General features: G+C 30.9%; 1 protein-coding gene across 2 annotated transcripts in view; it reads right to left on the minus strand.

Moving 5' to 3' along the window:
* Window positions 1–13,746, minus strand: part of LOC142329404 (WD repeat-containing protein 47) — a 777,359-nt gene that overhangs the window by 361,710 nt on the left and 401,903 nt on the right. Inside the window, exon 1 of one of the 2 annotated variants that reach the window (XM_075373980.1) lies at window positions 5,961–6,654. The exons of the other annotated variant lie outside the window; for it this stretch is intronic. Within the exon in view, the coding sequence (XP_075230095.1) occupies window positions 5,961–6,530 (570 nt within the window). The 5' untranslated portion in view covers window positions 6,531–6,654. Of the gene's footprint in view, window positions 1–5,960; window positions 6,655–13,746 lie in introns of those variants that run through there. 2 annotated transcript variants of the gene reach the window in all.

Raw genomic sequence — 13,746 nt, forward strand, 5'->3', positions numbered from 1 at the left:
ATGGTTTTAGTTCGATTCGATAAAAATGAAGTAGTGTGTGTGTATACTCTTTCAAGGTTAACTTAACCATCTGCCAAGTGAGGCAAACGCAAAAGCAGCAGCCAGCCGCCATTCAATAGTAGTAAGAATAATACATTTTTTCTGTCTCCAGCACAGATTAAAAATAGTAAGCTGAATAAAATACAAAACAATGCGTATATAAATGCTTAGACTACTTAATCTTTTTCATAACGAATTTTATGTAAAAGAAAGATAAAAGTAAGGAGCCTACAACAAATTAACGGTTTTATTTCAATGAAGCCCTTCAACATGAATTTCACTGTATATTATAATGGAATATGTATGTAAGTTTATGTACATAACATTTAAAATAAAATTACATTGTATTTCTCAGAAACACTTATTATCACTTTTTAATTAAATATTACACAACACAATACTTTATAAAACAAGCAAATATGACATTATACATAAAAAAACTAACGCGCTATTTCGAAATATTAAAAAATATTTTTAACGATAATTTATGACGAATAAAAGTAACTTTCTCGATAACGATAAATTGTGCTGTATTACAACTTTTACGTATCAACCATGTTAAAGCGCAAACACACCCATTTCATATGTATAAATTAAATAATTATGGAAATCCTATTATTAATTAAAAGAGGTTATAATTAATTTTCTTATAAACGATTCAGTAAATTATATATACATATAATAATACATATACAAAGAAAATTAAAAAATAAATCAAAGAATAATTAATCGATAATTATTAAGAGTAATTCTGCACGTGGTGGTATGAAAATTAATTTAAAAACAATTAACTAAACCTACTGTATGACCAAACAAAAAAAATCACATTAGGCGTATAAAAACCGCAAACAGGATGGATTTAAGATGTTACTCGTTCCAAACTCTTAAGAAAATAAGTACTACACGTACTATTGTCGGGTGTTCGCAGCTCGATCAGGAAACTGAGAGAATGGCGATAGAAAATGTTTCTATAATCACAATATATTGGTTTAAAAACATAAGTAAAACAAGGCAAATCAATAACCAACAAATAATAAAAATAGTAATCACAACCACAATAATTATTCAGAACAATAATGATGACAACGCAAATAATAATAATAATCAATAATTAACTAATATTAATCATAGTAATCACAACCACAACAACAACAATAATAATAATAATAATAAAAACAGTAATTACATACAAAACAGAATTTAAAATAATCGTCAGGATTTATTCAGAGGTAAATAAATAATGAAAACCAGAATTTAATCCCGTTGACAAAAGACATTAGCATGACCGTTAGTCTTAACACTTTTAACCAATTTTTTTTCTTTTTTTCCCCCTACATCCCCGAGTCGGACATCCAATTAAGTATCCTCGACTCGGGGACGTGTCCTTTCCGGATGTTTTAATTGCCTGCCTCTAATCTCCAACGGAAGAACCAGGCCCGGCTATGCCGTTCCCAGTATTCCCAGAAAACAACGGCTATGCCGTTGTTTTCGCGTACTGGAATTACTTGTTACGTCACCTTAATCGCGTCGAATTCGCATAACTTCTCTATCATAGCACTCTCATCTCGCAGACTGACATCATTACGTCTTGCTTAGATTGATTCACAGTACTGACATTTAACTGGTCTTCTCCGGAGTATTTATACCCCTACCTTGTTACTTTTTTTTTAAACCTCCGGGACTACCATTAGGTATTGTTTCAGAGGATGAAACGAATGAAATTTTTGCAGCGTGTGAAAATGTCAGCCTGACCGGGATTCTAACCCGAGAACTCCGGATGAAAGGCCGAGACGCTACCACTCGTGCCACGGAGGGCAGCTCTTTACTTCCTTGCCGGACCGGACCCAATTCGAACCGTGAAAACGACCGCCTTAACATTTTCCCATGAAATTCCAAACCTCGGTCCGGTAACTCTTCTCACGGAACAACATCTGTTTAACGTGTCACCGGGCAGTATTACAAAAGACGATTTTTAAACGGACCTGTTACCTTTACTAAAAGGGTTTCTTTTAGCCCCTTTCTTGATTTCTCCATTATTACATTTTCCACCATTTTCTTCTTCATCGGCAGGAATCCGTTACTCAGGTCCGCTAGACTGATCTTGCTACACCATTATATTACTCAATGCAAACAGTATAGTTTTCGTTCCTCACAAACAGTAAATTACTATAAAAGGTTATCGATGGTTGTTTTACCGTCCAGATCTTCTGGAGCCTATTCCTAAGAATCATTTGAAGCTGTCTTATAAACATCTGATTTTCGAAAATGCTTTGCGTTCGAGTTACGTTATCGTAAATATTACATCAATGATCTCAGCTCCAAAGGTATAATGTTTAAAAATCATCAATCATCTCAATAATTATACGCTAAAGGTTTTTGAGACACCAGATTTTTTAACAAATTAGTAGGATTTATAAATCTGATCTGAATAAAATAACGATCTCAAAAGTGTACCCTCAATTTCTCAGAAAATTAATACCAAATACCACCAAATTAAAAGAAAAAAAAAATCGGTTTAACTTTAAATAAAGTTATTAAATTTAAAAATATTTGAAACGTTAAAACATGAGGAATTTTTTGCTTCAAATGACTTCCAGGTATGCAGTCAAACAAACATCATTAATCACTCTGCCAACAACCGGGCTTTCCAAATTCTCGTTAATAAAAGTTAATGATCTTAAAATTAGAAATTTAATACAAAACAAACTGTAACTTATTTTAATAGTATAATATTTATTTTATTATTTAAAATCTCTAAGTAAAAAAAAAGTAATTTTCAGAAAAAAATGTTACTACACCCAGCGATCTTCACGCTTTCTTAATACTGATGAATTTTTAAAAATCTTTCAATTCTATCAAATGTAAATATAACAACTACTTATTTAATGCTAAAACGTTAACAACTTTCCTAAGTTCCTAAGTTTATTAAGTGTACAGAACTTATTTTTTTAAATATGGACACTCGTTAATGAACTGCGACCGTAAAAGCAAATTGCCATCTAAATTACTTTCCGGTGACAATCTCATTCGTAATTCGCTTTAATGCATGAATGGATAAAGTACTTTTATAAGTCGATTCGCTATAATTATATAATTTAATTATTATATATTTAATAAATTATATCTTGAAATATCCTAAATATTGATTAGACGTTCTTCACTTCAGGAATTTGATCAAACCATAACGTCTGACAAATAAATTGGATAACTTTACGACTTATATCTCACAAAAATTTCACTTATCTTTTCTAATAAAATTTCTTTATCTTTTATTAAAGTTATAAAAAAAGCTTAATTAAATATTAAACATAGTTTCCTTGCGTGCGCTAAAAAAAAAAGATGATCGATACGTAAGCCAAAAAAAAACACACGGAAATGGTACATTACATCGTAAAATAAATATCAAAACCAACAGAGATGGGGAAAGGTGTAGATAAACAGGAAACAGCAAATACACGTCCAACTTAACTTCAATTTCCTTTCACTTGCCTTGTTAACTCTTTCTAACAGGACAAATTTATAGATTATATTACGTAAAAAAAAATTAAAAAAATGTTTGACGCTTATTAACTTGTTCAGTCGGTTTTTTGTTAATTACGTAGAGGAAATCATCTTCAAATATCCTACCGTAATTTTTTTTCAAAATATAGATCGCGTAGTAAAACATTATATTAAGCCTTACAATCAAACACAAAAAATCAATTGAGAAAGAAAATATAATTTTACTTTCCCAGCGAATGCAGCTAGAATAGCTATATGAAAGGGGAAAGGGAAAGTATTGTGATCGTGTCACAAACGGGGTATGGATTTTTTTTTGGAAATCTTTACGTTTTAGGGTAGGGTCCCATTAGTTCATCTAAACCAAAAAGTAGATGTATGTACGTATGTGTATCGTACTGCTTTTGGTCTTATATTTCAGGATTTATCAAACCAATTTTCTTCAAATTTGGTTAAGTTTTCTATAATGAAGCCACTGATCATATTTTTTTCCAAAATTTCTTAAGCGGGTGGAAGGATATCGCAAAAAAATCGGTTTCGATTTTCTTCTAAGGCATTTTAAAGAAAACTTTATTAAAGAAAACTTGTCATCTACAATGTTTATATAAATAATCTAAAAAGAACTCTTTTCAAAAAAAAACAAAAAACCCACCGCTAAAAAAGTTGAAATATGTTGTGAGTTTTGTTTTTTTGCTCGATCTATTTTCGGTTAAGATTTTTCAAACATTTTTTGAAATTCATATACACCAGCATCAAGAAACGTCCACATTTTTTTAAAAGTATAAATCCCGGGCCTAAAATTCAAAAAAAATTCATTAAAGTAAAAAATGGAGAAAAGTTTTTTTTTTTATTTAGCCTTTGTTGAAAGGAGTTGTTAGATTTAAAGAAAACTAATTAAGCAAATTCGTTAAGTTTAACATATATTATGTTAGCTCTAACACTCTTTAATTTTTATTATTATTAAAGTCATGGAATACTACCAGCTTTTTTATTTATGAATTGATTATTTTTATGTGTGATTCGGCACTTTTACGGGTAATTTTAATCGATATAATTATTAGGATCAACTGTTTTTGATTTAAATTGCCCAAAATTTTGTAATACTGTAAAAGTGGGTCGCTCATCTTAAATTTTAAAGGCTTAAGTTACAAAAACGTTCTTAGCATCATGATGTTTTATCCGATGTCTACTACGATAAGCAAATTTATTACATAAGTTCGTCAGTAGTTGATATTTAAAAAAATATATTTTAAGTCGACTCAAAATAAATTAAGTTAGATTTATATTTTCTTAATCCAGTCCCTAATTTGTGATTGTACCCTGAGATACGCCCAAGTCATAATGAATGAATACTGAAATTCTTATTCTATAAAATAAGTAGAAAGCGGTAACGTTTATGAACGTTCCACATGAACCACGTAATAAAAAAAGATACGTATATAAAATATATTTAATTATTAAAGAATAATAATTAATAAAAAAACAGTAATAATATATATTTTTATTGCGTGCCTTAACTACTTTTTTCTTTTTTATATATTAATTAACAAAGTAATAAATTTTTTATTTGCTAAAAACATATTTTTCCTCCCTTACTCTATTAAAACTCGAATCAATTAAAATTAAAAGAAAGTAAAAGTGAAGTAATATAGACCGATAATAAATTGTTTTAATAGAGAAAACACGTTAGTTTAATTGATATAAATAATAATAATTTCATTTACTAGTTTTTTTAAATTAAAGTAAAAGAAATACTTAATTTTATATTCTTCATATATTTCCGGTAAAATCAAGCATTCCGTAAATTTTTTAAACAGTCTTTTTACAAGTACTACACTTCCTGACAACTATTAAGGTAAATCTTTACGGATAAAATGTATTAAATTCCAAGATTTAGGCAAGTACAGATCAAACCGTACGGCAAAATGGTATGATGTCCTCCCAGTAAATATCCGAATAAAATAATACACTTAATTTCGTGAGTTAAAAAGATAGAATATGCATTAATTTTCAGGAAAATTTGAATAAATTTCGAGTTCAACGATTACCCAAAACGATAGACGAATTCTATCGGAGGTGACATTGTACAAATATCTATATTGGGATAGAAAAACAGGGAATTTAAAAAATAAATACAAAAAATAAAAAGTTTATAAAGTTACTCGACCACCAAACCACAATATGAGAAAAAATTATCGGTAAAGTGCAAAAAGGACTTTAAAACAAAACATCTTGTAACAACTTTTTTAACATTAAACAAATAAAAACTCAGGAAATTATATGCAGATGTTTATTTTTATTCGCGTAATGGAAAAAAGATTGTAAAAAAAACTATCCGTACACATTCAACGAAAAAAAAAAAAATAATAAATTGAAAATTGTAAATTACGTTACTACGTAGAAATTTTTTTTTGTGAACTAACCTTATTTGGTGTTACTTTAACAGTTTCTTCCCAAATAGGATCATCCCAACCGCCAGACGAACTAGAAGAACCACGTCTGGAAGGATCCCAAGAATTTCTACGATTACTGCCGTCGAGAGAATCTGTTGAAAATCTTCGTGAATCGCGTCTTAATGAAAGCGAATCCTTTCTGAACGGAGACGAAACGTTACCGAGAGAAGCACCGAGTGAATCTTTTCGTAAAGTCGACGGAAACGCCGAAGGATGTTGAAGGGTTCTCGTAGGAGAACCGAGAACCAAAGAATCCCTTCGCCGAAGAGACGCCGGCGGTACGACGTGAAGCGCCGGCATCGATTCGCGTCTGGGACCGACGGCTGAATTTCTACGGTTATGAAGCGCGTTACCGAGCGAACCGCGACGTGTAGTCGTGGTAACGGTCGTATTATTACCGTGCAATTCACATTTTTTATCCACTTTAACAGTTTTCACGATCGACGCACGACGTTCTTGCGGAGGCGGTGTCGGTGAATCCAAATGGACATCTTTAAAAAGCGCCTCTAATCGACGCACGGCCGCAGCGCTTGCACTCATCTCGCCGGTCGGGCAAAACAGAATGCTGTCGGCCACACGACTCGCAACACAAAACAACACAACACACACCGAAGTTCACGACAGACGGCGTCGTATCCCCACCAACATACAACTATTACAGACTCGACAACAACCTCCAGTCAACTCGCTAAACAACGAGGTCGCTTCTTGCGGCTTGCTCGCCATACAGCGCACGCAATAATACAATTCAGTACTGGCAAGCGAAACCGATCTTAGCCTACTGATAACAAAAAAACCAGTAATGTTATAATAAATGCTGTTAACAGATTCAGCACCCTCATCAATTTATCACACCGATAATTTATTTAAAAAAGAAAGCCAATATCTTTCTTCTATTCAAAACATATTATAAATCAACATACTCATTTTTCTTTTTTTAACATACTACGTATTGAAAATAATAAAAATATAATCTTCATAATGAAAACACGTCATGCTTATACACGATTTCGGCTACTACAATCGTACGTGAAAGTGGAACACTATTAATGTTCACGTGTAGATTTCAAACAGTCACCCATACTTCATTTTTAAATACAAACACAAAAATGCGTGTACGTATTGCAGATTATGATTAAAAACTTTAGTTATTATTAAATTTGTTGTATTATTAATTTAGTTCCACTATTATAATTTAGGAAGTGTATAAAAAAGAGGGATATATATATATATATATATAAGTACATATGTCGTATATTTAAATTACACATAAAAAACAGATTTAAATATAAGATCATTAATTTAGAAGTAAACACATTTGGGGATTTTTTACAGACTTTTAACTACTTACGGTCGCACGGTGGGATTGGGGAATGAAATTGAATTGTCTACGTTTTGAGTACGAGTACGAGAATGTCATTCAAAATGTAATTTCCTTTATATATATATATATATATATATATATATTTATTGACTATGTATAAATCTTTGTGGCTCGAAAATCTCAAAAATAAAATTCATTTATAAAATTCTTGGCTCGAAAATCTTCAAAACTTCTAAATCAATTTCATTAAAATTTAGACATGCTATAGAAGTGTAACAAGTTGTGCACGTGAAAATCTGATGACAATTGGTTGAGTCGTTCTTCAGTTATCCTGAAGTTAAGATCGACAACAGACAACATAACTTCAATTTGATGCTTGCGTGTAGGGTCTACTCGTTATTTTTAAATATTTAATCAAATTACGGTTATAATAATTCAATTTTTTTTATATAAAAAAGAGAATATACTTTAATATCGAATAAAAAACATTATACCTCATTTAATATTCTCATTTAATTTACGTTTTATATATTTCCCGAGCAAAAAAATTATACAAAATAAAAAAAACGAAAAGTCGGTCTTCTTGTGCAGAACTGCGGAAGAATTTTTTTACTATTCTGAAACAATACTAAAAATTCTGTTTATGCTGTGACTGGATTAGAAGGATGTAAATAAGAAGTAATAATAATGATGCTAACGTAGGAAAATATTAAAATGATAAATCCTGTAAATCTTCTATAAATACAGGGCGTGTAGAAAAGCAAGTACGGAGGCGTATAAAAGGAACTCTTCGTTAGCGAGTGCCGTCGGCTGGCGAGAGATTTTGCCATTAAGAGTAAATATTTTATCGTACGAGATATAACCCAACCGCCTAAGTATCTACCTCTAAGTATGTCCTCACTTGCTTAAAATATCAGCACCAAATTTAAATAACATAACATCAAATTAAATTTTTTATATCCGGGTACTGAGGTATAAAACAATTTTGGAAGTGTTACGTACATACACGCACAGACTTCTTACCCACAATTTTTATAAATGTCCTTGTTTTGAAGTTTCTAGACCCTAAAAATATAAAAAAATCTTGGATATCATTTTTGTGACTAAAGGGACACTGTTACATAAAACAGTTGCATAAAAGTTACTTCTAAAAATTGGAAACGAACTGTAACAACAATTTAGATTTTGAACTAATTTTAACAGACTAATTTACACCGCCTGAAGGGCTGTGTTAATCTGATATATTTTGACAAGCGGAAAATAAAAAATCATCGAAGGAGTTTACTTTATCCTAGATGAATTAACTGTTTTATTTTCACCCTAAAATATTGTATTTCTCCTTGTATAATGAAGACGAAATGAAGAAGTATTTTTTTAGGAAAATGTAAGATTCTAAATGAGATTAGAAAATTCCGTATTGTCAAAATCATTATATGCTGAACGGATTTGTTGGGGCTAAGCACAAGGGTATGAATTCAATTTTAAATAGTCGGTTAGTTCTTATAAAATATTCATGTTTTATATATATGCTTTTTTTTTAGTTTTGTTTTTTCTTTCATTATTTTATTGGATGAATGCAGGCTAACATTATATAAATAACACTGCAAATAAAACATTATTGTAAAATACGGTCAATAAAAACTTAAATTAAATAGATCTTTGAACGCAGCACATTCAGGACCTAATAGTAAAAAACAGTGAAAAGAAACTGAAAAAATACAACTAGAAAATCAATACCTGGAGTATCACATCAACGATCGTTATTTACATCAATAATTATAAAAATAATGGAAAAAATTATTACACATTTATATTTTACAGATGAAAAAATGTAAAATGGTGTCTAAAAAATCTGTCCTGGATGAAATGATTATCTCATTATGGGAATCAACAGTAGAAAGATTATCGTTTATTTCCTTTGTCTTTTGATGTTTTCTCTTTGATCGACTTCATTAATTTTATCTTTATTTCTTAAGTTTTCATAAATAGATTGAAGTTCTTGTAGGCTAGGTATAAGATTTCTAAATTCTACCTCACTTTTTTCTGAAACTTCATCCTGTTTCGCATGCGGTAACTGATGTGGATTACGTTTACGCGCTTCGTTTTCATTTCTTAAACGCTCAGCTTATTACAAAAAGTCTGAAGTTGTCGACGGCACTAACTTCCTTAGCTTAGTGCCATCGACAACTTAGACAAGATTTCGGTCATTTATTTAAAAATAATCCACTAGCGTAAGATGATAATAAAGGTCTGCATTTCAGTTTTACAATTTATACTAATTTTTATAACTTTATAGTTTTGTTTTTAACATATTATTCTCATTTTAACTTGGCTACGGTTTCATTAAATTTTTTTTTTTACTTTTTTCCGTTATACCAGCAATTTCTTCGATCCTTAAGGTGATACCGCGTGGAACGACTATAAATGCACAAACCAACGGTGAAACTTGTTTATTTCGATGATAAAATTGAACCGCAGTTCTGTAATATTGTAATGGACCGAGGTGCACCACAATAATCCTTTATATATCAGAGACAAAAATCTCTTTTATGAAAAATTACATATACAATCTATTAGCCGGTCAGGGCGGGTCAGGGAGTTCCGTCTCCTGAACCCCCACTGTGTGCATTATCCTCTTGCTTGTAAGAATAATGAAAACTTGAACGATTAAAGACTGTAAAATTTATAGAAACTATCACTGCATTGTAATTTCTTCAGAGAAATAATCTGATCAGCACAGAACTCGAAATTTGAGTGGTCTGAAGCGTGTGGATTTCAGAATAATGAGCCCCAGTCTTAAAAATAACGATTATAGCCGGTTGGTTACTCACCCTTTGAGCAGATAAAAACGTATTTTGCACGGTTCTTAGTGTTACACGACAAACACCACAAGGAGGTGTGGCCGTACTTTGTTTTTTATATATTATGTTTTTAGCTTTTTTGTGCTATTATTTATGAACAACATAATATAAAGAATTAACTTGTACACAATATTTACAGCTTTTCTCTCTGGAGTGTACACAGACAGATTTTTACCACAAGAGATTTTGGAGCAACATTGATTTGCCTATGCGAGAAGCATTAACTTTCCAAGTGGAGACTAACTAGTCACTTGAAACGTCAGCTCTTGCGACTTACTTATTGTCATCGAAAAAACAAGTTTGTGGAAACAGGAAGCGCTTGAAAACCCATCAGGTCGGTCTAGTGGTGAACGCGTCTTCCCAAATCAGCTGATGATTTGAAAGCCGAGATTTCCAGCGTTCAAGTCCTAGTAAAGTAGGTTATTCTTACACGGATTTGAATACTAGATCGTGGATAACGGTGGTCTTTGGTGGTTCGGTTTAAATTAACCACACACCTCAGTAATGATCGAACTGAGACTGTACAAGACTACACTTCATTTACACTCATACATATCATCCTCATTCATCCCCTGAAGTATTATCTTAACGGTAATTACCGGACGCTAAAAAGAAAAAAGAAAGGAAGCGCTTGAAAGTGGACAAGTTTAATTAATTTTAAACACGATCCAAACAATATTTTATTAATAAAGATAGAAAAACTCAACGATAAAACAATAAGAAATGTAGAATTTCAAAAAAAGTCGCAATAAAAACGAAATAGATTAAAAAAACAAAGTTAAAAAAGTAAGATATTGCTTTATCTCTTTGTTTTAACTCGAACGAAAAGAATAATTTATATAGAACAAAGAGTAAAAGGTACGAATTTATTCACTGTAATATCTTACAATAACGTCAGCATACTATAAACAAATTATATAATGAAAACAAAACTAAAGAATTCAAACTGAAAAATAATCCCAGAAAATTAAAAAGAAACGATAGTCATTCAAGAAAATAAAAATTAAAAGGAGAAGAAATTCCATTAGCAAAGAATTGAAAATATTACCGTGTGCATTATCAGTGGATTTAATATGTAACTGTATTGTAAACAAAATCAAAGTTTATACCTTATCTTAAAAATGAAAATAAAAAACAAATCTAATAATAGCAGAGTAAACAAAAATTTTATTTATATGAACAAAATACTGTAATATACTTTTAAGTATTAAAAACTCATTAAAAATCTTGATTTCTAATTTAAAATATGGAAATTCGAGAAAAACTAATTCCACTAACAATCATTGGAAACAATTCTTAATTAAAACGGAAACAAGAACACATCAAAACTTTTGATTCAATATTTTTTTTAGTTCATATTTTTTATGTGTCTCCGCATTAGTTAAAATTAATAATTTTAATCTTTTTCTGGGCGAAAAACGCTTCGCCGTAATCGCCCGGACACGACATATTTGTGGTAATAAACAAACAGATATCACATTTTATGTCTCCATTAGAATAATAAAATTTCCAACTGCTATACGACAATTGACACGAATAGTTTCTTTTTTTGGGCAAAAAACGCTTTCGCGTTATCATCGTTCAGGTCAAAATAAATAGATAAACATTTAATAAAAGGAAAAATTATCTCATTAATATTTTTACTTCGTTTACTAAAGGCATTATATTTGATGATAAGCATGAAGTTTAATAAATATACACAGAATGATTCGCAATTAAATTTCAATAGTTCGAGGCCGGTTTGGGAAATAAATATAAAAAAAGTTCCATGTACGAAACGCTTTATTATAGAGTTACGCCTATCGAAATATTTCATCCAAAAGATACTTCTATTTAAAAAGATAAAATGATTTTCAGGGGATAAAACTTTTTTAAAGGAAAAATTCCGTGGTCTTCTTTTTTTTAAACAGAAAATCGTATAAAACATAATAGAACTTAATTTCTAATAGTTTCTGAGAAAACAGCTGCAAAGACAAAAAATTGGAGTGAAAAAAAAATTAAAGGTTTGTCGTACATAACTTCGTTAAATTGTCAATAAACACAAAAAAGCTGACACACAGTTGCAAGACTTTCCCGTCACGCGGCTTTTTTTTATGTACAGCTTCACACACATAACTTAATTTAAAATATTTATAGTTTTATTTAAATATAATATTTTTGTTTATTTAATTCAACGATTCTAAGCGCGCGCGCATATCGTATTTCATTCGCGCTGCCACTTTAAATATTATTCAGTTATTTAATTCTACTGCTCACCTGTGACGTTACAACATAACACCTTAACGCACCGGGTTACCGGCCTCCGTGGCGCGAGTGGTAGCGTCTCGGCCTTTCATCCGGAGGTCCCGGGTTGGAATCCAGGCATGGCATTTTCACACACGCTACAAATCATTCATCTCATCCTCTGAAGCGTGCCTAACGGTGGACCCGGAGATTAAAAAAATAAAATACCCACCGGGTCGGTCTAGTAGTTAAACTCGTCATCCCAAATCAGCTGATTTCGAAGTCAAGAGTTCTACGGTTCAAATCCTAGTATAGGCAATTACTTTTATACGGATTTGAATACTAGATCGTGGATACCGGTGTTCTTTGGCGGTTAGGTTTCAATTAACCACCTATTTCAGGAACGGTCGACCTGAGACTGTACAAGACTACATTTACACTCATACATATCACCCTCTGAAGTAATACCTTACAGTGGTTCTGGAGGCTAAACAGAAAAAAAGATAAGAGAGAGACGACTACAGCAGTTGTACGTCAGTGCTATACTAACACTCCTTGTGGCGAGAGGCGAGACTAATGATGCGGTATACCCACTTATCCGCTAGTTTATTTAGAGCATTTTTCAGGGTTGAGGTGCGATTTGGCAAACATTTTTTTTAGAAATATTATTTTTAATTGTTAACAAATAAACTTAGTGAAATAAGAGCTGCATCAAACCAGTCAAATGACTGAAGACAAAAAAAAAAATTGTTAATCTCTTTTGTTTTGAATTAAGTAATATTTCTGTTATTTTTAATTTCTTCTGTTGACTATTTATACAAATATTCTCATAATTAAAATCTCTCAAAATTTTGTTAGAAATTGTAATTTGTTTCTTTTTCTGTTACACAGCACCTTTACCTTTTCTCCTGTCATACAGCATAACAGCAACAAAAGTAAAACCGGACAGGTACAACAGTTTAAAATATATATATATATGTAAAATAAATAAATGAAAAAAAGAATTTCTAATGTGTATAAGACGAAAAACTTTCAACTTTAATAGTACCGACAATACAAATACAAGGAAAAATTTCTAATTAGAGGTCACGAAAGAAATTTTTTATTTCTAATTTATCAACAACACAGTGATTTGAATGACCTCAAACATTAAATAGTACACAAATTGCATAATACTTTCACAAGAATTATCGTCAACAAACTAAAGTTTAAAAATAAGATATTATATTTTTTGTTTCTATAATTTATAATCTAATATAAAAATAAGCTTACGCATTCACTTAATAACTACAGAACACCATTAGAATGTGAACCGATGTAACATTAATATAGACTATATAAGCTTTGA

Source organism: Lycorma delicatula, chromosome 8 (genome assembly GCF_047948215.1).
Source record: "Lycorma delicatula isolate Av1 chromosome 8, ASM4794821v1, whole genome shotgun sequence".
NCBI classification, from domain to species: Eukaryota; Metazoa; Arthropoda; class Insecta; order Hemiptera; family Fulgoridae; genus Lycorma; species Lycorma delicatula.